Consider the following 25,616-nt stretch of genomic DNA (forward strand, 5'->3'; position numbering starts at 1 on the left):
ACGATCTAGAGATATATATATATATGGGTTGGACACTATCTTCCTAAAAACATAAGGATTGTATTATTGCTCGTATAGCAACAATTGATAAATAAATCAATAACGGAAAACACTTTCCCCCGGGAAGAGCTAGACGAAGTGGCTGGGGAGAGGGAAGTCTGGGCTTCCCTGCTTAGGCTGCTGCCCCCGCGACCCGACCTCGGATAAGCGGAAGAAGATGGATGGATGGATGGATGGATGGATGATGGAAAACACTTTCCCTACCACGTGGAGAAACTGCTACTATGATTAAATCCATAAAGCAGGAAATAAAGAAGACCAGAACATGTACAGACCAATTAGCCTTCTCCACGTTATAACAAAAGGAATAGAACATTTGAAATTAAAAAGTGGCTTTGGAGCAATCAAGGCTGCTCACACGGTCACTAAGAGGGGCATTATGTTGACACATCAATTTAATGAGTAGTATATTTATCCATGAGAGCATTTTGTTGTAAATTGTGAGGTATGGCTGTTAAAAGCTTGGTTGTTGTTATGAATGATGACAGATGTGAACGTCTTTGTGTGATGATGTAAATAAGGTGTGGTTGTATTGTATATTAAGTATGTGTCCATGAAGGGGCATTTGGTGACTTTTCTTATAATTGATTACATGCTACAGTATGATTTTTTTTTATTATTAATTATTAATTACTATGAATGTATATATTTATTATGATTAATTAGTGTCATAATTTTATTGCTTGATTTTTGGATCCCTTTAATTTAGGTAGCCAGGGACTACAGATGGAAAGTAGCTATTTAGATATAATCTGGTACAGAACATATCTGTTTCTGAACTTAATGTTTCTGTGCATTGTCCCATCATAGATAGACTAAATTAAATACAACTATTTAGTGAATTATTGTGGCCACAATAATTCACTAGGTGTTGTAAAATATCAAAGTACTATTGCAAAAGCGAACAGTGACCTCAAACATGACCTGTCCTCCGCCTCTGTTCTTGCTGCACTTGACTATCAGCTGCCTTTTCTTTTTCTTGGATGTTTCTGAAACTACTAATACTACTACTATTACTATTACTATTACTACGACTAACACTGTCCCTGTGAGAGGGACAGAGGGGGGAAGTGAGTTTGGATTGGGTCAAGTTTGAGCGTGTTGAGGTTTTATTTAATGGATATGATCAATCCGATACAAGGATAAAGGAACGTAATGATTTAGATTGACAATTGCAGTGGTTGGCGGAAGCAACCCCAACCTCAAAGGAGGGTGCCAATTCAGTAATTAAATGTTTTGTGAATGATCTAATATCCCGACATGGTTTCCCCAAAAAGATTAGGTCAAACAACGGCACCTATTTTAAGAAAACAGGTTATCATCTTCAGTCACAAGATCAGCACTTCTCAGGACCAGCAGCTTCCTAGGAAGGTGGAAAGACCATGAGACCAAAATGGTAAGTTTGCAAAATGTAGAATTTGTGTGCCAGTTCCTCTGTGCAGATTTGAGGATGAAAGCAGCCACTCCAGATTCCCTTGCACTCGCTAAGAGGGGCACGGTCAAAGCCAATCCAGGACCAACACCCGATACCTGACTGGAAGGAACCGAGAGGAGAGACAACACCTTGCCAGCGATGACAAGAACGACTAAGGTTGCCAGCCAATGGGTCCACCGGGACTCCAGCAGCTGTGGAAGGAGGCCCTGAAGCAAGCCGAGGGCCTGGACCAAAGCCCCACGCCCCATACTCTGCCCCAGCCTTCCCCAAAGCCCCCACAGCTCCAACTTTTTCTCAGCTTTTCCCCAATTTCGGCCAGCACGCACCGGCCACTGAACAGTCTGCCCAATGGACTGAACCACACCCCAAAGAGAGACAGACTGTTTGAGTGGATCTCTTTCTTCACCAAGGCAGCCAAAAGCCCAACGAAGTGTCGGCAGGCCATCAGCCTGAGGCACCACCGAGCCATCTATACGAGCACTAATCGAACATGGACTCATACGAAATTCAGTTGTGTGTTCAAAATCAATTGATAATTAACAATATTGGTAACTACATTCATTGCAAATGCCGGGAAAAATATTTTTGCAAATGTCTTACAGTCATAAGTCTATATACATTCATCTATTTATGTTCAATGATGTTCATGATCAAAGTATTTGTTATTCCTTTACTAAATCAAAGGGTAGGCCACTAATTGTGTTCTGTGAGATGGTTTTACTGCAAGCTGGTAACAGCGATCGCTCTCAAGGAGGGTCATAGACGGAATTTTTGCCTCGTATAAAAACATTGAGGTTTTTGCCTCTATCTGTGGTAGAGATTTAACATGTGGTCTACATCAGAAATTATTTTGGTCCAGGGTCTTAAGACCCTGGAAGGCGGGTATGTAGTAGAATTTCTGACCTTAGACCTACATTGCATGTCTAATGGGAATGTACGCTCATTTGATTTCTCTCCTATTCTGTGCCAGTGGGACAAAAGTGAATGTTAAGTCGTGCCAACCTGTCTACAGAATGTGTTGACTGTCTAAAGGATTCGAGTTGGTATGGAACAGATAGGGATAACAGAAAGACATTGACGCATTAGATAACAAACAATGACGCACAAGAGACATATAAAAAATGGCAGAAGACCGGAACTCGAGAGTGATTTTGGCTTGTGTGTGTCTTGTTTACTCCGGAGTAACATGTGGTCTGTCTGCACGGCCAACTTAATTCAACCTGCACTTCTGATAATGGGTAAATAAATTTGTTGTACTAAACTACTTTTGCTGCCTGTTTAAAGGCCTACTGAAATGAATTTTTTTTATTTAAACGGGGATAGCAGATCTATTCTATGTGTCATACTTGATCATTTCGCGATATTGCCATATTTTTGCTGAAAGGATTTAGTATAGAACAACGACGATAAAGATTGCAACTTTTGGTATCTGATAAAAAAAAGGCTTGCACCTACCGGAAGTAGCGTGACGTAGTCAGTTGAACATATACGCAAAGTTCCCTATTGTTTACAATGATGGCCGCATGAAGTGAGAGAGATTCGGACCGAGAAAGCGACAATTTCCCCATTAATTTGAGCGAGGATGAAAGATTTGTGGATGAGTAAAGTGCAAGTGAAGGACTAGTGGGGAGTTGAAGCTATTCAGATAGGGAAGATGCTGTGAGAGCCGGGGGTGACCTGATATTCAGCTGGGAATGACTACAACAGTAAATAAACACAAGACATATATATACTCTATTAGCCACAACACAACCAGGCTTATATTTAATATGCCACAAATTAATCCTGCATAAAAACACCTGCGTGTTTGTTATGCTAGCTCCTAGCTCCTCTGCTAGCTCCTAGCTCCATAGAACACGCCAATACAATTCAAACACCTGATCAACACACACAATCACTCAGCCCAAAAGACCGTTTACCTAACCCAAGGTTCATAAAGCTTATATATTTTTAAAAAGTTACGTACGTGACGCGCACATACGGTCAAGTTATCGAATGTTTAGCAGCCAAGGCTGCATACTCACGGTACCTGATATTCAGCTGGGAATGACTACAACAGTAAATAAACACAAGACATATATATACTCTATTAGCCACAACACAACCAGGCTTATATTTAATATGCCACAAATTAATCCTGCATAATAACACCTGCGTGTTTGTTATGCTAGCTCCTAGCTCCTCTGCTAGCTCCTAGCTCCATAGAACACGCCAATACAATTCAAACACCTGATCAACACACACAATCACTCAGCCCAAAAGACCGTTCACCTAACCCAAGGTTCATAAAGCTTATATATTTTTAAAAAGTTACGTACGTGACGCGCACTTACGGTACGGTACGTGTTATGCTAGCTCCTAGCTCCTCTGCTAGCTCCTAGCTCCATAGAACACGCCAATACAATTCAAACACATGATCAACACACACAATCACTCAGCCCAAAAGACCGTTCACCTAACCCAAGGTTCATAAAGCTTATATATTTAAAAAAAGTTATGTACATACGCAAAAAAAAGCCAAAGCTGCATACTCACAGTAGCACGTCTGCGTCTTTGTCATCCAAATCAAAGTAATCCTGGTAAGAGTCTGTGTTGTCCCAGTTCTCTACAGGCGTCTGTGTATCCAAATCAAAAGTCCTCCTGGTTAGAGTCTCTGTTATCCGAGTTCTTCCATCTTGACTGCATCTTTCGGGAATGTAAACAAAGAAGCGCCGGCTGTGTACTGTTGTGGCTGACTACGTTCGAAAAATACGTCCATTTCGCACCGACAACTTTCTTCTTTGCTTGCTTGGCTTCCTTCTCCATAATGCAATGAACATGATTGAAACAGATTCACGAACACAGATGTCCAGAATACTGTGGAATTATGAAATGAAAACAGAGCTTTTTCATATCGGCTTCAATGTGGAAGGCATACCCGTGTTCGCCGGGCTACGTCACACGCATACGTCATCCTCAGAGGCGTTTCGAACCGGAAGTTTAGCGGCAAATTTAAAATGTCACTTTATAAGTTAACCCGGCCGTATTGGCATGTGTTATAATGTTAAGATTTCATCATTGATATATAAACTATCAGACTGCGTGGTCGGTAGTAGTGGGTTTCAGTAGGCCTTTAAGCTTCGGACAATCCACTACAAGAGCACATATGGTATGTCCACTGGGGGGCAGCAGTGAAAGAAGAAGAGCCCATATATGGTATGTCCACTGGGGGGCAGCAGTGAAAGAAAAAGAGCACATATATGGTATGTCCACTGGGGGCAGCAGTGAAAGAAGAAGAGCCCATATATGGTATGTCCAATGGGGGGCAGCAGTGAAAGAAGAACAACCCATATATGGTATGTCCACTGGGGGGCAGTAGTGAAAGAAGAAGAACCCATATATGGTATGTCCACTGGGGGGCAGCAGTGAAAGAAGAAGAACCCATATATGGTATGTCCACTGGGGGGCAGTAGTGAAAGAAGAAGAGCACATATATGGTATGTCCACAGCGGGCAGCAGTGAGCATGCTCTTACCTCTGAGGACTGAAGAAGGGGATCCTGTCCTGGTGAGTTTGACGCCAGCCCGTCTCTCCTGTGGCTGCCAGGTATGGACTTCTCTCAGCGCCCAGCAGGTGAGACAACTGCAGCGAGCCTCGACCAATCAGCTGCTCTCTGCTGCTAGCATCCATGTGCCAAAGCTCCAGGACCAGCGGCACTCTGCGTGACAACCGCTTTCACTTAATGCCACACAAGCGCTGGTCAATTATGCTACATTTAACAGCATCACTAATCAAAAGCTATAACGCTACAGCATCACTAATCAAATGCTAACACACTACAGCATCACTAATCAAATGCTAACACGCTACAGAATCACTAATCAAATGCTAACATGCTACAGCAACACTAATCAAACACAACAGCACTTATCAAACACTACATGTTACAGTATCAATAATCAAATGCTACACGCTAAAGCATCACTACTCCAATGCTAACATGCTTTTTCATCGCTTATCAAACACTACATGCCAAAGCATTGCTTATTAAAAGCTAACGTGCTACAGCATCGCTTATCAAACGCTACTTGTTACAGTATCAGTAATCAAATGTTATATTCTCCAGCATCACTAATCAAACGCTAACATGCTACAGCGTTGCTTATCAAATGCTACAGCATCACTTATGTTACATGCTACAGCATCACTAATCAAACGCTAACTTGCTACAGCGTCGATTATTAAATGCTACAGCATCACTTATGTTACATGCTACAGCATCACTAATCAAACGCTAACATGCTACAGCGTTGCTTATCAAATGCTACAGCATCACTTATGTTACATGCTACAGCATCACTAATCAAACGCTAACATGCTACAGCGTTGCTTATCAAATGCTACAGCATCACTTATGTTACATGCTACAGCATCACTAATCAAACGCTACAGCGTCGCTACAGCGTCGCTTCTCGAACGCGACTTCCTACATCATCACTTATCATATGTTACATGCCACAGCACCGCTAATCAAATGTGACTTCCTACATCATCACTTATCATATGTTACATGCCACAGCACCGCTAATCAAATGTGACTTCCTACATCATCACTTATCATATGTTACATGCCACAGCACCGCTAATCAAATGTGACTTTCTACATCATTACTTATCACGTTACATGCTACAGCGTCGCTAATCAAATGCGACTTGCTACATCATCACTTATCATATGTTACATGCTACAGCATCGTATCCCTGCAGACTGTATTGATATATATTGATATATAATGTAGGAAGCAGAAATATTAATAACAGAAAGAAACAACCCTTTTGTGTGAATGAGTGTGAATGGGGGAGGGAGGTTTTGTGGCTTGGTGCACTAATTGTAAGTGTATCTTGTGTTTTTTATGTGGATTTCATGCAAAAAATGTTTTAATTTCTTGTGCGGCCTGGTACCAATCGATCCACGGACCGGTACCGGGCCACGGCCCGGTGGTTGGGGACCACTGCGCTAGAGCATCGCTAATGAAATGCTGTAAGCTACGGCGTTGCTTTATAAATGCTATATGCTAGAGTATCGCTAATGAAATGCTGTAAGCTACGGCATTGCTTTATAAATGCTATATGCTAGAGCATCTCTAATGAAATGCTGTAAGCTACGGTGTTGCTTTATAAATGCTATATGCTAAAGCATCGCTAATTAAATGCTGTATGCTACAGCGTTGCTTTATAAATGCTATATGCTAAAGCATCGCTAATGAAATGATGTAAGCTACGGCGTTGCTTTATAAATGCTACATGCTAAAGCACCGCTAATGAAATGCTGTATGCTACAGCGTTGCTTTATAAATGCTATATGCTAAAGCATCGCTAATGAAATGCTGTATGCTACGGTGTTGCTTTATAAATGCTATATGCTAAAGCATCGCTAATTAAATGCTGTATGCTACAGCGTTGCTTTATAAATGCTATATGCTAAAGCATCGCTAATGAAATGATGTAAGCTACGGCGTTGCTTTATAAATGCTATATGCTAAAGCACCGCTAATGAAATGCTGTATGCTACAGCGTTGCTTTATAAATGCTATATGCTAAAGCATCGCTAATGAAATGCTGTAAGCTACGGCGTTGCTAATAAAATGCTATATGCTAGAGCAGGGGTCACCAACCTTTTTGAAAGCAAGAGCTACTTCTTGGGTAGTGATTAATGCGAAGGGCTACCAGTTTGATACACACTTCAATAAATTGCCAGATATAGCCAATTTGCTCAATTTACCTTTAACTCTATGTTATTATTAATAATTAATGATATTTAGACTTAATTGAACGGTTTAAAAGAGGAGAAAACACGAAAAAAAATGACAATTAAATTTTGAAACCGTTTATCTTCAATTTCGACTCTTTAAAATTCAAAATTCAACTGAAAAAAAGAAGAGAAAAACTAGCTAATTCGAAACTTTTTGAAAAAATTAAAAAAATAATTTATGGAACATCATTAGTAATTTTTCCTGATTAAGATTCATTTTAGGATTTTGATGACATGTTTTAAATAGGTTAAAATCCAATCTACACTTTGTTAGAATATATAACAAATTGGACCAAGCTATATTTCTAACAAAGACAAATCATTATTTCTTCTAGATTTTACAAAACAAAAATTTTAAAAGAAATTCAAAATACTTTGAAATAAGATTTAAATGTGATTCTACAGATTTTCTAGATTTGCCAGAATAATTTTTTTTGAATTTTAATCATAATAAGTTTGAAGAAATATTTCACAAATATTCTTCGTCGAAAAAACAGAAGCTAAAATGAAGAATTAATTTAAAATGTATTTATCATTCTTTACAATAAAAAAATAAATTTACTTGAACATTGATTTCAATTGTCAGGAAAGAAGAGGAAGGAATTTAAAAGGTAAAAAGGTATATGTGTTTAAAAAAGGTTGTATTTTTTTCTCTAAAATTGTCTTTCTGAAAGTTATAAGAAGCAAAGTAAAAAAATAATGAATTTATTTAAACAAGTGAAGACCAAGTCTTTCAAATATTTTCTTGGATTTTCAAATTCTATTTGAGTTTTGTCTCTCTTAGAATTAAAAATGTCGGGCAAAGCGAGACCAGGTTGCTAGTAAATAAATACAATTTAAAAAATAGAGGCAGCTCACTGGTAAGTGCTGCTATTTGAGCTATTTTTAGAACAGGCCAGCGGGCTACTCATCTGGTCCTTACGGGGCTACCTGGTGCCCGCGGGCACCACGTTGGTGACCCCTGTGCTAGAGCATCGCTAATGAAATGCTGTATGCTACAGCGTTGCTAATGAAACACTACATGTTGCTACCTGAGGAAGGTGTCCTGTAGCTGCGGCGGTAAGGTGGCAAAGTTGAAGGCGCAGTACGACTGCGGCAGAGACACCTCCATGTTCCTGTGCAGCTCCACGGGGTGGCTGGTCATGACGGGAGACTTGCTGCCAAAAAAGGGATACAAGTACCTGGCGAGCACAGCAGAGCGTGAGCTAAGGATGCTAGCAGCAAAGGTTGAAGAGCAGAGCATGGTCACCTGAGCGTGGCGGCCATGGGGTGCGTGAGGCCCAGGCTGCCCAGGCTGCACAGGTCCAAAGAGAAGCAATAGTGGTGCGCAGACGGGGGGATGGACAATTGGCTAGCAGAGACAAGGAACGATGAAGCTCCACCCACTGCTTCAGTTTGAGCCTCCATGTTGTGGCCTGGACAAAAACAACACCATCACTTCCTGTTGGGAAAGGAGCACTAGAAGGACTCCACCCCACCTGGACGCGCTGTCGTCTCTTTGGCCGCCTCCTCCTTGTCCCCGTGCCCAGCGGCCCGTTGTTCCTCAGCAGCAGGGACTATGACAGGAAGGGACGGCGGAGGGGCGGAGCTTATCTTATGTCCTTCTTGATTGGCTAAAGGCTAGAAGAAGAAAAAGTGAAATACTATGAAATAGTCAGCGACCAATCAGAGCAGAGTAAAATGATATTAAAAGTATTTGTTGGGAGATTTTGACCACCAGAAAACATTAGAAGAAGCCCCGCCCTCGTTATTACCCACCTGGAGCTCGGGTGTGACGTCCTCCTGGCGCAGGGTGACGGCCACGCTCACGTTGGGCTGCAGGTCGGCGGGCTGAGGCGGCAGCGGCCGACTGAGGGTGGCAGCGGGCGGCTGCAGAGCAAACACGCCCTCCACTGTGGCCGCCCTCTTGTCCAGATCCACCGCCAGTGCGGACAGCGTCGCCAGGGGAACGCTGCCGCTGCCCAGCGAATGTGTCCCGCAGCACAGGTGGATCTGAGGGCGCAGAGTGGAAAGGTGAGCTCGGGGGTGGAGCAGAGGGGGCTGTAGCAAACAATAATAATAATAATTATAATTAATAATAATAATAATAATAATAATAATAATAATAATAATCTAGTCAGGACACCCGAACGCCTCCCTAGGGAGGTGTTAAGGGCACTTCCGACCGGTAAGAGGCCACGGGGAAGACCCAGGACACGTTGGGAAGACTATGTCTCCCGGCTGGCCTGGGAACGCCTCGGGATTCCCCGGGAGGAGCTGGACCAAGTGGCTGGGGAGAGCCTTAGGCTGCTGCCCCCGTGACCCAACCTCGGATAAGCGGAAGAAGATGGATGGATAGTAATAGTAATAATAATTATTATTATTATTATTACTGTAGCAAGCCTGCGCTCACTTGTAAAGATGGCTGCCGGGACAGGAAGCGGCGCAGGACGTGCTCGCTGCTGCGGATGCGCACAGACGCGCGCTCGGGCTGGAAGTCCGGGGTGAGAAGGTTCTGGAAAGGCTCGCTGGTGATGTCGTTGCCCAGGAGAGTGTAGAAGAAGAAGAAGCTGGAGCCCTCGGTGGACAGCTTCAAGGTGCTGGGGATCAACTGCAGGAGACCACACCCACTCAGGCCAGGTGTCAGAGGTCGGCTGTGCAGGTCAAGCTTACCTGTTCCAGCTTGCAGGCGAAGGCCACGGTGACGGACAGCACGAACATGTCGGCGGCCACGTCAGCCGGTCCCACCTGATGGTAGCCCTGCTCCGGCACCAGGACCGCCTCCAGTTTGTCTGTCAGCTGCTGCGAGGCCGGGGGCCGGTCTAGATGCTGGTCTTGGCCCTGTGGCCCAACTTGAACAGAATAGGAATGAGGAGAGTTTCTGGAGGAGGAGCCAGGAAGCAGAAATCAACCTTGTCCCGACGAGTCCCCCTTGGCTTTGTTGGCGTCAGGAGTGGCGAGCGGGGGGGTGGACCTCCCGTCGTTCTCCAGCACCATGCTGAGGAGCAGCGAGGGCTTCTTCTTGGTGTACTTGCTGCTCAGCAGGGAGTACCAGCGGGGCTCCTAAGACGCGCAGGAAATAAACATGGCGGCGGGAAAAATTAATATGCAATGGCGGCGGCGTGCTGACCTGAGGGACTTCCTGTACAGATCTGAGGTCCAGGACGATGTAGCCAACACTTTCCCTGCTGCCGCTGCTGGAGTCCACAGTCACACACTGAAGCTTGATGGGAGTCCTCTGCAATCTACACAGGCACATGTTACTAAGCGTGACAAGATGGCCGCCCAACACAATCTACACAGGCACATGTTACTAAGCGTGACAAGATGGCCGCCCAACACAATCTACACAGGCACATGTTACTAAGCGTGACAAGATGGCCGCCCAACACAATCTACACAGGCACATGTTACTAAGCAACCAGCGTGACAAGATGGCGGCCCAACACAATCTACACAGGCACATGTTACTAAGCGTGACAAGATGGTGGCCCAACACAATCTACACAGGCACATGTTACTAAGCGTGACAAGATGGTGGCCCAACACAATCTACACAGGCACATGTTACTAAGCGTGACAAGATGGCGGCCCAACACAATCTACACAGGCACATGTTACTAAGCGTGACAAGATGGTGGCCCAACACAATCTACACAGGCACATGTTACTAAGCGTGACAAGATGGTGGCCCAACACAATCTACACAGGCACATGTTACTAAGCGTGACAAGATGGCGGCCCAACACAATCTACACAGGCACATGTTACTAAGCAACCAGCGTGACAAGATGGTGGGCCAACACAATCTACACAGGCACATGTTACTAAGCGTGACAAGATGGCCGCCCAACACAATCTACACAGGCACATGTTACTAAGCGTGACAAGATGGTGGGCCAACACAATCTACACAGGCACATGTTACTAAGCGTGACAAGATGGTGGGCCAACACAATCTACACCTGCACATGTTACTAAGCGTGACAAGATGGCCGCCCAACACAATCTACACAGGCACATGTTACTAAGCGTGACAAGATGGCGGCCCAACACAATCTACACAGGCACATGTTACTAAGCAACCAGCGTGACAAGATGGCGGCCCAACACAATCTACACAGGCACATGTTACTAAGCGTGACAAGATGGCGGCCCAACACAATCTACACAGGCACATGTTACTAAGCAACCAGCGTGACAAGATGGTGGGCCAACACAATCTACACAGGCACATGTTACTAAGCGTGACAAGATGGCCGCCCAACACAATCTACACAGGCACATGTTACTAAGCGTGACAAGATGGTGGGCCAACACAATCTACACAGGCACATGTTACTAAGCGTGACAAGATGGTGGGCCAACACAATCTACACAGGCACATGTTACTAAGCGTGACAAGATGGCCGCCCAACACAATCTACACAGGCACATGTTACTAAGCGTGACAAGATGGCGGCCCAACACAATCTACACAGGCACATGTTACTAAGCATGACAAGATGGTGGCCCAACACAATCTACACAGGCACATGTTACTAAGTGTGACAAGATGGCGGCCCAACACAATCTACACAGGCACATGTTACTAAGCATGACAAGATGGTGGCCCAACACAATCTACACAGGCACATGTTACTAAGCAACCAGCGTGACAAGATGGTGGCCCAACACAATCTACACAGGCACATGTTACTAAGCGTGACAAGATGGTGGGCCAACACAATCTACACAGGCACATGTTACTAAGCGTGACAAGATGGTGGCCCAACACAATCTACACAGGCACATGTTACTAAGCAACCAGCGTGACAAGATGGTGGCCCAACACAATCTACACAGGCACATGTTACTAAGCGTGACAAGATGGTGGGCGCGCACGCACCTGTGTTGGTGCAGCATCTTGCGGTCCAGCTCCCAGGCTAGCTCCGTGCTGAACTGAGGCTGGTCCAGGTGCTCCACCGGGTCCGTGGTCAGCTGCTCACCGTCCAGGCTGGCCTGAACCTCCAGGCTGAGCTGCGAGCATTTGGGGAAGTCACGACCTGCAAAACATTAAACTTTTCAAGCCAAAAGTCCCTTTGGATGTTTTTCTGACGCCAGGCGTCCACTTGGAAGAGCAGCAGGCAAAGTCCATCCAACAAAGTACACTTGGAAGAGCAGCAGGCAAAGTCCATCCAACAAAGTATACTTGGAAGAGCAGCAGGCAAAGTCCATCCAACAAAGTACACTTGGAAGAGCAGCAGACAAAGTCCATCCAACAAAGTACACTTGGAAGAGCAGCAGGCAAAGTCCATCCAACAAAGTACACTTGGAAGAGCAGCAGGCAAAGTCCATCCAACAAAGTACACTTGGAAGAGCAGCAGGCAAAGTCCATCCAACAAAGAACACTTGGAAGAGCAGCAGACAAAGTCCATCCAACAAAGTACACTTGGAAGAGCAGCAGACAAAGTCCATCCAACAAAGTACACTTGGAAGAGCAGCAGACAAAGTCCATCCAACAAAGTACACTTGGAAGAGCAGCAGACAAAGTCCATCCAACAAAGTACACTTGGAAGAGCAGCAGGCAAAGTCCATCCAACAAAGTACACTTGGAAGAGCAGCAGGCAAAGTCCATCCAACAAAGTACACTTGGAAGAGCAGCAGGCAAAGTCCATCCAACAAAGTACACTTGGAAGAGCAGCAGGCAAAGTCCATCCAACAAAGTACACTTGGAAGAGCAGCAGACAAAGTCCATCCAACAAAGTACACTTGGAAGAGCAGCAGGCAAAGTCCATCCAACAAAGTACAAATGCTGCCTGCCATCACACTGCAGCATTCATAACTAATTGACAACAAAAGACAATTGATAAAAAGGCCAAAAACACACAAAAACCAAAGCATGACAAATGCTGCAAAAAGTTATTCAGGTTATCAGGAAGTTAGCCAGTTAATCAGTAAAGTTAGCCAGGTAATCAGCAAAGTTAGCCAAGTTATCAGGGAAATTATCCGGATTATCAGGAAGTTACCCAGGTAATCAGTAAAGTTAGCCAGGTAATCAGCAAAGTTAGCCAGGTAATCAGCAAATTTAGCCAGGTAATCAGTAAAATTAGCTGGATTATCAGGAAGTTAGCCCAGTTATCAGTGATGTTTGCCCGGTTATCAGTAAAGTTAGCCAGGTTATCAGTAAAGTTAGCCAGGTTATCAGGCAAATTATCCAGATTATCAGGAAATTAGCCAGGTAATCAGTAAAGTTAACCAAGTAATCAGTAAAGTTAGCAAGGTTATCAGTAAAGTTAGCCAGGTTATCAGGCAAATTATCCAGATTATCAGGAAATTAGCCAGGTAATCAGTAAAGTTAGCCAGGTTATCAGGAAAATTAGTCGGATCATCAGGAAATTAACCGGGTTATCAGTGAAGTTTGCCCGGTTATCAGTAAAGTTAGCTGGATCATCAGGAAGTTAGCCAGGTTATCAGTAAAGTTATCCGGATTGTCAGGAAGTTAGCCAGGTTATCAGGACATTAGCTAGGTTATCAGTAGAGTTAGCCAGGTTATCAGTAGAGTTAGCCAGATAATCAGTAAAGTTAACCAAGTAATCAGTCAAATTAGCCGTATTATCAGGAAATTAGCCGTATTATCAGGAAATTATTTTATCAGTGAAGTTAGCCGGGTTATCAGTGAAGTTAGCTGGGTTATCTGTAAAATTAGCCAGATTATCGGTGAAATTAGCCGGATTATCGGAAAAATTAAACAGATTATCAGGAAGTTAGCAAATTAGCCAGAAAAAATGACCAACTTTTTTGTAACCCGGCTAACCTACTCGTAACCTAGCTAACTTCCAAATAACCTAGCTAACTTCCTTAGGACCTGGCTAACTTCCCATAACCTAGATAACTTTCCGATATCCTGGCTAACTTCTTGATAACCAAGATAACTTCCAAGAACCTAGCTAACTTCATAGTAACCTAGCATAGCAGACTTCCTACAACCTGGCTAAATTCCTGGTAACCTGACTGAAGCATGGCACATCACGGTATTTGATTTCTAGTTGTTTTGTGGGGTTGTAGGGACGGCGTGGCAAAGTTGGTAGAGTGGCCGTGCCAGCAATCGGAGAGTTGCTAGTTACTGGGGTTCAATCCCCACCTTCTGTGATGTGTGATGTGTAAGACGACGCCGAGATGAGCGGTCGCACCCTCTTTCGCTCCCGATCGGGAATCCAAACAACTGCTCGGATTATCCCACACTTCCTCCTTTTTCTACTGTGGATCACGGATTTATATTTTAAACCTCCTCTGATACTCTACCCTCTTGAAAATGAGAGTCGAGAACGCGAAATGGACATACACAGTGACTTTTATCTCCACGACAATACATCGGCGAAGCACCTTGGCTTTGGAGCTAACGTGTTAGCATCGTGCTTGTCTGCACATCGAGGCAGAAGAAACATGCCCCTGACTGGAAGGATAGACAGAAAGTCAATAATACTACTATTACTTCTACTATCAGGAGACACTGAACTCAACCCTGGACCTGCAACAACACGGTTAATGTTGTCCCGACTGGCGAAGACTAGCAATGCTACTGCTAGCGTTGCCATCGAAGCTAACTCGGCTACCGGCTCATCTCAGCTCAAGCTCACCTGTGCTCCAGCGGTCGGCGGCTCGGCGGAGGACTTCGCCCCGTTCATCGACACGGTCGGAGGCTCGGCGGCGGCGGTGGGGGACGACCCGGTCATCAGAGAAGGCAGCGACTCAGCGGCGGTGAACGACGCGGCGGCTGCCGACCCAGACATCGGTGATTGCGGGGAACTGCACGAGATGGCGGGGGTCCACGCGACCTCTCCCCGGTCCCGGATGGCCGAGGACGCGGCATACACAGGATTTAGAGGCGCCTTTACACAAACATTTTCGTTATTCTCTTTCTCTTTGTCTTCAAAAAAGCCCGCCAAAAGGAAACCCAACCCATCCCCCAGCAACCCTACCTGGCCTCCTCCTCCCTCTCCCTCCCCTCCCCCTTTCTCTCCCTCCCCCTTCACCTGGAGGACGATCAATATGCCTCTCTCTCCTCTCTCTTCAACTGCAACAGCAATAATAACCAACAATTTTTCTGGTCAGTACCACAACACAGCGGACTCTGATGCTCTTTTTGGTTCCAGTGGACTACACATCATCCACCTTAATGTGAACAGCCTCTCTGGAGCCAAACTCGACCAAATCAGAGAAATGTTCCTCAACACAAAGGTAAAAATCTTGTGTTTCTCTGACACCAAATTTGATCAAAGAATTTCTGACTCAGAGATAGAAATACAAAACTTTTCGGTTATCAGAAAGGATAGGAATAAACACGGTGGGGGCGTTTGTATGTATATTCACCAGGATATTAAATACATATCTCGCACTGATCTTAACCACAATGGCCTGAAATCTGTGTGGGCGGAAATCAAATTTAAAAATGCTAAGCCGGTACTAATAGGGACTGTTTATAGACCCCCTAATCAGAGTGATTTCTATGGGGCTTTGGAAGAATGCTTGGCGGGGACAGACAACATGGAGAAAATTATAACTGGGGATCTGAACACAGATATTCAACGCAAAGATGCGCCTGTCTTCAGATCCTTCAGCAAGTTTTGTAATCTGCACGGTCTTTCCCAGCTAATAGCGCTACCCACAAGGGTGTGTGATTCCACCCAATCAACCATAGATCTCATTCTCACTTCAGACCGGCCTAAAATAAAAAATAGTGGGGTCATGATCTGTGGTCTTAGCGACCACTATCTAACCTTCTGCACCCGTAAAATAGCTAAACCTAAAGCCAATGGCCACATAACAGCCCAATCCAGATCCCTCAAAAAATACTCCAATGACAATTTCAATTTAAAATTAGATGAGTGGGACTGGTCCCCTGTGCTCGCGGGCAACCTGGTCGATGTCGCTTGGGATCGATTCAAAACGGCGTTCCTAGCGATACTAAATGACATGGCGATAAAAACAGTCAGGATCAAAGCCCGCTCGGAACCATGGATGAATCCGGACCTATTAGCTGCCATAAAAGACAGAGACAGGAAATACTCTGAATACCAAAAATGTAAAACAGAAGTAGATAAACAACCCAATAATAACAACCTCAAATTACTCCTTTCAACTCTCAAAAAGCAATGCAATAAATTAAGAAATAAGTCAACCAACCTGACTAAATCCTTAAAAAAAAATTACACTAACGACAAAATAGAAGAAAACACGAATAAGCCACGTGAGCTCTGGAAAATTCTCAACAACCAGCTTCCTGGTTGCAGCCAGAAACTTAAAACAAGACTCACCAACATCAGCATCAAGGAGGGGGACTCCCTCATTACAGACAAAATGGAGGTAGTAAGCAGACTTAACGCCTTTTTCAGCAGCATAGCCACAACTCTTGTCAACAAGCTGTCCCACCACTCTGGTCGCTTTGGTGTAGAACACATTAAAGCCTTCTACAGAAAGCTAGGAGTATCCAACAACAATTTCAAATTAGAAATGGTCACAGCTGATGAGGTCTTTAAAAAATTGAGCGCGCTCCACCCTAACAAGGCCACCGGCCTTGATAATATTCCCTCCAGATTCCTCAGGGACTCTGCCTCCACCATTTCCCCGATCATCACGCACATAATAAACCTATCAATTACACAAGGCCAAGTACCAAAAGATTTTAAGATAGCAAGAGTAACTCCCCTCTTTAAAAAAGGAAGCAAATTGGAACCTGGCAACTGGACACATGCCTTCTCTATCTGACTTCAGAACTAACCACTCCACGGACACATGCCTTCTCTATCTGACTTCAGAACTAACCACTCCACTGACACATGCCTTCTCTATCTGACTTCAGAACTAACCACTCCACTGACACATGCCTTCTCTATCTGACTTCAGAACTAACCACTCCACTGACACATGCCTTCTCTATCTGACTTCAGAACTAACCACTCCACTGACACATGCCTTCTCTATCTGACTTCAGAACTAACCACTCCACTGACACATGCCTTCTCTATCTGACTTCAGAACTAACCACTCCACTGACACATGCCTTCTCTATCTGACTTCAGAACTAACCACTCCACTGACACATGCCTTCTCTATCTGACTTCAGAACTAACCACTCCACTGACACATGCCTTCTCTATCTGACTTCAGAACTAACCACTCCACGGACACATGCCTTCTCTATCTGACTTCAGAACTAACCACTCCACTGACACATGCCTTCTCTATCTGACTTCAGAACTAACCACTCCACTGACACATGCCTTCTCTATCTGACTTCAGAACTAACCACTCCACTGACACATGCCTTCTCTATCTGACTTCAGAACTAACCACTCCACTGACACATGCCTTCTCTATCTGACTTCAGAACTAACCACTCCACTGACACATGCCTTCTCTATGTGAGCGAGCACATCAAACATGAGGTGGACGCGGGCAAATACTGCGGCATGGTCATGCTGGACCTTCAGAAGGCCTTGGACACCGTTAACCACGCTATACTGTTGGATAAGCTCAGAGCAATCGGATTTAACAAAACCTCATGGAGCTGGATGCAGTCTTACTTGGAGGGGAGGGAGCAGGTGGTAGAGGTGAACGGCACCGTGTCCCCCCCCCTCTCGGTGAGCTGTGGAGTCCCCCAAGGCAGTATATTAGGGCCTTTACTGTTCCTAATATACATAAACCACATGTCATCGGCATGCGACTGTGAATTGTTCTTGTTTGCGGATGACTCGGCCCTGCTGGTATCAGACAAGGACAAGTCACAGGTGGAGAAAATCCTCAGTGCTGAGCTCTGTAGAACTTGCACCTGTCTCGCTGACAACAAGCTATCCATCCACTTGGGTAAAACTGAATCCATCCTGTTTGGGTCCCACATTAAACTTAAGAGAGTCAATGACGTCACTATAAAAGTGGGTGACATTGTTATCACCAGGAAAGATGAGGTCACCTACCTAGGTTCCATTCTAGAGGCTAACCTTTCCTGTGATAAAATGGCAACCAAGGTAATCAAAAAGGTTAACCAACGAACGAGATTTCTCTACAGAATCTCCTCTCTGGTCAACAAAAGCACCTTGAGGATTCTGGCGGGAACTCTCGTTCAACCCTTTTTCGATTACGCATGCACCTCCTGGTACCCTAGCACCTCCAAAACCCTCAAATCTAAACTCCAAACATCCCAGAACAAGCTAGTCAGATTACTTGTAGACCTCCACCCCAGATCCCATCTCACTCCTACCCACTTCTCCAAAGTGGGCTGGCTCAAGGTGGAGGACAGAGTTAAACAACTTGCACTGAGCCTAGTCTATAAAATCCGCTACACCTCCCTGATACCGAAGTACATGTCAAACTACTTCCTTAACGTAAATGACCGCCATAGCCACAACACCAGGGGGTGCTCCACTAACCACGTTAAACCCAGATTCCGAACTAACAAAGGTCTTAACTCATTCTCTTTCTATGCCACATCAATGTGGAATGCACTCCCAACAGGTGTAAAAGAAAGGGCATCTCTATCCTCCTTCAAAACCGCACTAAAAGAACACCTCCAGGCAGCTACAACCCTAAACTAACACCCTCCCCGGATTGCTAATAATCAAATGTAAACAATCAAATGCAGATACTTTTTCTTTTTCTTATGCCTTCTGATCTCTCTCTCTCTCTCTCTCTATGTCCACTACTTGATGTCCATACCCCCCCTCCCCACCCCCCCTCCTTCCACACCCCTGATTGTAAATAATGTAAATAATTCATTGTGATTAACTTGTGTGATGACTGTATTATGATGATAGTATATATGATAGTATATATCTGTATCATGAATCAATTTAAGTGGACTTAAACAAGTTGAAAAACGTATTCGGGTGTTACCATTTAGTGGTCAATTGTACGGAATATGTACTTCACTGTGCAACCTACTAATAAAAGTCTCAATCAATCAATCAATCAATTCTACCATCCTAGTCACGTCCGTTGTGTCCTTGAGCAAGACACTTCACCCTTGCTCCTGATGGCTGCTGGTTAGCGCCTTGCATGGCAGCTCCCGCCATCAGTGTGTGAATGTGTGTGTGAATGTGTGTGTGAATGTGTGAATGTGGAAATAGTGTCAAAGCGCTTTGAGTACCTTGAAGGTAGAAAAGTGCTATACAAGTATAACCCATTTATCATATAATTATCTTCCCAAACACTAGGGGGCAGTGTTTCCAACCTCAACTGTCCTTGGCATTTCAAGCACAAAGTCTCCTTGGCAAAACCTGACCAAGCTCTGCCTCGCCGGCCATCTTTTGGCCTTTCTAGAACCTGGCTATATTTCTGGTAACCTGGCCAACTTCCTGATAATCCGGCTGACTAGAACCTGGCTAACTTTCTCACACCCTGGCTAACTTGTGCAGCCCTTTGAGACACTCATGATTTAGGGCTATATAAATAAACTTTGATTGATTGATAACCTCTTGGTAACCTGACTGACTTCCTAGCAAACTTCCTGGTGACCTGGGTAACTTACTGGTAGCTTGGCTAATTTCCCTTTTGTTTGGTTAACTTGCATCGTGTCTCTCATACACTTGTTTTTAGGGCTTTTGTGTTCTGTACATTTGCACCATGCAAGTGTGTTTTAGTTTAACTTGCATTGTGCCTCTCATACACTTGTTTTTGAGGCTTGTGTGTTTTAGTTTAACTTGTATCGTGTCTCTCATACACTTGTTTTTAAGGCTTGTGTGTTTTAGTTTAACTTGTATCGTGTCTCTCATACACTTGTTTTTAAGGCTTGTGTGTTTCAGTTTAACTTGTATCGTGTCTCTCATACACTTGTTTTTAAGGCTTGTGTGTTTCAGTTTAACTTGTATTGTGTCTCTCATACACTTGTTTTTAAGGCTTGTGTGTTTTAGTTTAACTTGTATCGTGTCTCTCATACACTTGTTTTTAAGGCTTGTGTGTTTTAGTTTAACTTGTATCATGTCTCTCATACACTTGTTTTTAAGGCTTGTGTGTTTCAGTTTAACTTGTATCGTGTCTCTCATACACTTGTTTTTAAGGCTTGTGTGTTTCAGTTTAACTTGTATCGTGTCTCTCATACACTTGTTTTTAAGGCTTGTGTGTTTTAGTTTAACTTGTATCGTGTCTCTCATACACTTGTTTTTAAGGCTTGTGTGTTTCAGTTTAACTTGTATCGTGTCTCTCATACACTTGTTTTTAAGGCTTGTGTGTTTTAGTTTAACTTGTATCGTGTCTCTCATACACTTGTTTTTAAGGCTTGTGTGTTCTGGACATTTGCAAGTGTGTTTTAGTTTTTTGGACCATTTTCTCTTTTAAACTTGTGCGTGTTGGTCCTTGCTGGCCAGCGTAGAAAAAAGGTCCAACATGGTTGATCAATCAGCTTCATTATATTTGAATAATTAAGAAAGCGCAGATAAAAAAAACTCACTGGAAGTTTTTTTCATGGCGCTTTTGAGTGTGCAGAATGTGACTTTGAGGTGAACACGAACTAGTTTGAAATGAGCTTTAACTTCATCAAAGTATCTATTTGCCTTTAGCTTGTAGTGCTAATAAATGTGAAGTAAATGAGTTTTTATTTGAGAGTTTATTTGAGCTCACCTTGCAGGATCGACAACACGATGAGAAGTTGCTCGTTTTTCGGAGACATGTTGACAGGAAGGGAGTCGTCTTTAACTTGATATTTCGTACTTTGTTGAGGTTAAAACATCGCTAAAGATGAAAAGTGTTTGAAAAGTTGCTTGTTGAATATTAGCCGCTTTGTTGTCGAGCTTTGGCGCCACCATTTTAGTTTTAATGGCGGAAGTGAAACCGGAATGGATGAGGCCCAGCCTGACCTCTGCTGGATGGGAGAGGAACTGCAGCCACGTCGTCATCCAGTGAACACATTTCGCCTCAAATCAGTGAATTTACAAGCCCAGGCGCTGTTTTGTACTTACTTTGACTATTATTTTCAACTGTTTGTAAATGTTGACATTTATAAATAAAGGTTTATAAAAAAATAAAAAATAAATCAGTGTATGTTTTTCTCATTTAATTTTCCTGTCATTAATGGAAATTGTACAACCATAAACGACTGGTTTATTTGCATGTTATATAAAAAAAATGTTGCAGCTGAGATAGGCTCCAGCACCCCTCGCGACCCCGAAAGGGACACGCGGTAGAAAGGGGATGGGATGGATGGATGCAGAAGAGAAATAACGACATCCAAAAAACTATTTGATTGTCATTTTGTGTTTCATATAAATAACATTTACATCTCTTGTAAACAGAAACAGGAAAAAAGACCAAAACGGATGTTTTTTATAATTTGACACCGGAAGTTTGTATTTTCAAAGTAAAAGCGTGCGCCTGGCTAAATGTATTTTGATTAAATTATTATTTTAAACATGGCACAGCGAGGAATTGACATCTACAGAAATATATACACACACGAAAGTGGAGGCAAAAAACCCCCATCTGATATTGTGCAGTTTTTTTTTCGTTCTTTCTTTAAAATCGCTACTTCCGGTTTCGACGTCGTAAGATGAAAAATCCCCCGTTTTGGTCTGTTTTTCAGTTTCTCTTGATATGTGCGAAAATATTTCTGTAGAAGTCAGTCGTCGTTGTGCCACTTTTAAAATAATTTCTGTGTCGGGATCCAAATACATTTTGGCCAGAGTCACAAGCACACGGTGCCATCGTAATTATCCTCACTTCTACTTTGAAATTCTAACTTCCGGTGTCTGCAAATAAAATAAAACAAACAAACAAAAGCCATCAATTTTTACTTAGTTTTTACGGTCCGTGTACCTTCCGTTCATTCTATTTCCAATTCGGAAACGTAAATCAAAAAACAAAGTTAGGGCAGTTTTATTGCCACCAAATTTGATTTGGTGTGGTTTTAAAGGCCTACTGAAATGATTTTTGAAAATTTAAACGGGGATAGCAGATCCATTCTATGTGTCATACTTGATCATTTGGCGATATTGCCATATTTTTGCTGAAAGGATTTAGTAGAGAACATCGACGATAAAGTTTGCAACTTTTGCTCGCTGATAAAAAAAAAGCCTTGCCTGTAGCGGAAGTAGCGTAGATGAAAGATTCGTGGGTGAGGAACGTGAGAGTGAAGGACTAGAGCGCAGTGCAGGACGTATCTTTTTTCGCTCTGACCGTAACTTAGGTACAAGCTGGCTCATTGGATTCCACACTCTCTCCTTTTTCTATTGTGGATCACGGATTTGTATTTGAAACCACCTGGGATACTATATCCTCTTGAAAATGAGAGTCCAGAACGCCAAATGGACATTCACAGTGACTTTTATCCCCACGACAATACATCGACGAAACACTTTAGCTACGGAGCTAATGTGATAGCATCGGGCTTAACTGCATATAGAAACAAAAGAATTCAGCCCCTGACTGGAAGGATAGACAGAAGATCAACAATACTATTATTACTTGTACTATCAGGAGACACCGAACCAAACACTGGACATGTAACTACACGGTTAATGCTGTGCCGCCTGTCGAAGCCTAGCAATGCTGTTGCTAATGACGGCATTGAAGCTAACTTAGCTACGGGACCTCGTCAGAGCTATGATAAAAACATTAGCGCTCCACCTATGCCAGCCCTCATCTGCTCATCAACACCCGTGCTCACCTGCATTCCAGCGATCGACGGCCCGACGAAGGACTTCATTCGATCATCGATGCGGTCGGCGGCTAGCGTCGGATAGCGCGTCTGCTATCCAACTCAAAGTCCTCCTGGTTGTGTTGCTGCAGTCAGCCGCTAATACACCGATCCCACCTACAGCTTTCTTCTTTGCAGTCTTCATTGTTCATTAAACAAATTGCAAAAGATTCACCAACACAGATGTCCAGAATACTGTGGAATTATGACATGAAAACAGAGCTTTTTTGTATTGGATTCAATGGTGTACCAATACTTCCGCTTCAACCATTGACGTCACGCGCATACGTCATCATACATACGTCATCATACATACGTCATCATACATAGACCTTTTCAACTGGAAGTTTAGCGGGAAATGTAAAATGTCACTTTATAAGTTAACCCGGCCGTATTGGCATGTGTTGCAATGTTAAGATGTCATCATTGATATATAAACTATCAGACTGCGTGCTCGCTAGTAGTGGCTTTCAGTAGGACTTTAACGTGGACCCCGACTTAAACAAGTGTAAAAACTTATTGGGGTGTTACCATTTAGTGGTCAATTGTACGGAATATGTAGTGTACTGTGCAATCTGCTAATACAAGTTTAAATCAATCAATCAATCACTTCCGGTCGGCGTACCTTCCGTTCATTCAATTTCCAATTCTTGAATGCAAATCATAAAACACATTTCGGGCCATTTTTTCTATTTTTAATTGTGAAACAAAAGTTGGACAAGTATTTAATGAGACCTTTTTAAAAGGACAATAGGCCTCCTGCGGAACAAAGATGTTAGCGTCATGCTAAAAACATGCTCAACGCAAAGGAAATGCTAAAATACTGCTTCCGGTTCAGTTTGTCATCACGCAGATAAAACACGCATTTTTACATTTTGGAAGAACATATATTCCATTTTTGTTATCATCTGGAAAAATGTAAATTCATAAAAGGAAAACAGCACAAAATCTGATTATGTAGCAATATTTGAATAAAAATCAACTCTCTTTTGTTTTTAAAGAAATCTGCCATATATAATAAAAATGGAAAAACGGCCCTACAATCATTGGTACTTTAACTTGAATTTGTTTTTTCGATTTGCGTTTCAGAATTGGAAATAGAATGAACGGACCTTTTCCTTTTATGAATTGTAATTTTTCCAGATAAACACAAACATCCAATTCATGTTTATCCAAAATGCAAAACTGCGTGTTTATTTGCGTGATGACAAATTGAACCAGAAGCATTATTTTAGTCTTTCCTTCGCATTTGGCATGTTTTTAGCATGACGCTAACCAACACCTTTGTTCAGCAGGTGTCTTATTGTCGTTTGAAAAAAGTCTCATTGAATAGTTAGTTTCAGAAATGAAAATAGAAAAAATGGCCCGAAATTAGTTGTTTGCATTTTAGAATTGGAACTAGAATGAACGGAAGGTACAACAACCGCCCTTTTTTTCTCCAATTTCCATTGATTAAAAGCAAATGAAATGAGCAAAACATACTCTGAGCACCGCATTTAAAGCCACATAACTAATAATAGACACATGTATAAAAAGATCCTTTAATGGTGAGCATATGAATTAAGGCATATACAGTATAAAAGGAGCAGTCAGTAGAAGACAACACAAAGTGACTCCCAAAACACCTTTTTTCTAATCACAAGCTTCTAGAAGGAGGATGCCAGGATGCTGCTGAGGTCCGAGAGAAAGAAATAGGATTTTTTATTTGCTTTGTCAGTCTATCCAATGAAGTCCACTGGCCGTGTGTGTGTGTGTGTGTGTGTGTGTGTGTGTGTGTGTGTGTGTGTGTGTGTGTGTGTGAGACTGATACATGTCATCATTGTGTTTACATACACGTTAGCAGCAGGGATAGTCATCAAGAGTAGGCTGGCCACTTGTACATCTCATGAAACACCTTGCAGAAAAAGTACTAACAAAAAGCGAAACCATTGACAATTACACAAACCCAAGAAATAATAATAGTTTTTTGTCTGTTTGTCAATTGTTTCGCCTTTTGTTATTTTGCTCGGTGTCATTTTAGACTGTTTTGTCGTTTGTTATGTGGTTTTCTGCGATTGTTTCACATACTTGCCAACCCTCCCGAATTTCAGTGCCTCTCCCGAAAATCTCCCGGGACAACCATTCTCCCGAATTTCTCCCGATTTCCAGCTGGACTTAAGGCCCGCCCCCTCCAGGTCCATGCAGACCTGAGTGAGGACAGCCTGTTGTCACGTCCGCTTTTCCTTCATATAAACAGCATGGCGGCCCAGCCACGTTATAATATATGGCGAGTGCACAACTGCACACACAACAAGAAGGAGACGAAGAAGACACAGTCATGGCGACGACGAGTGACAGGGAATAGAACGAGGATGGACAATTCAACCCTAAACTCACTCCTTTCCTGCAAATGGAATGTCACAGATGCTGCCTGTAATAGAGTGATCTAAGTTGTTTGTTGCCATCTCCTGGTGAAGGTTGTGTAGTGTTCTGTGGTTACTTTTTGCTTGGCCAACGGTTTACGTTGTATTGCACACCCTGACAGCAAGTGTGGGAGTCGGTTCTGAAGTATGAAGTAAAGAGACGTAACTTCATCACTGCCTGGTTATTGACTCCAACCCAGAATATTACACTGCACATACCTATGCTCCTTCAAAGGCTGTGCTACTGGCTGCAAAGCATTGCACTTTCAAATACAACAATGAGTAG

The 25,616-nt window shown here is 43.3% G+C and overlaps 1 protein-coding gene across 3 annotated transcripts in view; it reads right to left on the bottom strand.

The window, feature by feature from the left end:
• Positions 1–21,090, bottom strand: part of LOC133632717 (centrosomal protein of 120 kDa-like) — a 52,030-nt gene extending 30,940 nt beyond the window's left edge. For all 3 annotated transcript variants that reach the window (XR_009821694.1, XM_062025325.1, XM_062025326.1), the window contains exons 1-11: positions 20,858–21,090; positions 12,153–12,309; positions 10,395–10,509; positions 10,177–10,327; positions 9,938–10,116; positions 9,678–9,875; positions 9,044–9,277; positions 8,764–8,905; positions 8,535–8,700; positions 8,317–8,466; positions 5,009–5,191 (exon numbers count right to left, since the gene is read on the bottom strand). Coding sequence is in view for 2 of the 3 variants with exons in the window: in XM_062025325.1 (XP_061881309.1) it covers positions 5,009–5,191; positions 8,317–8,466; positions 8,535–8,700; positions 8,764–8,905; positions 9,044–9,277; positions 9,678–9,875; positions 9,938–10,116; positions 10,177–10,327; positions 10,395–10,509; positions 12,153–12,309; positions 20,858–20,906 (1,724 nt within the window). In the remaining variant the exon portion in view is untranslated. The remainder of the gene's footprint in view (positions 1–5,008; positions 5,192–8,316; positions 8,467–8,534; positions 8,701–8,763; positions 8,906–9,043; positions 9,278–9,677; positions 9,876–9,937; positions 10,117–10,176; positions 10,328–10,394; positions 10,510–12,152; positions 12,310–20,857) is intronic.
• Positions 21,091–25,616: the final 4,526 nt, after the last annotated feature.

The sequence above is a fragment of the Entelurus aequoreus genome, linkage group LG17 (assembly GCF_033978785.1).
Source record: "Entelurus aequoreus isolate RoL-2023_Sb linkage group LG17, RoL_Eaeq_v1.1, whole genome shotgun sequence".
In the NCBI taxonomy this organism is placed as follows: Eukaryota; Metazoa; Chordata; class Actinopteri; order Syngnathiformes; family Syngnathidae; genus Entelurus; species Entelurus aequoreus.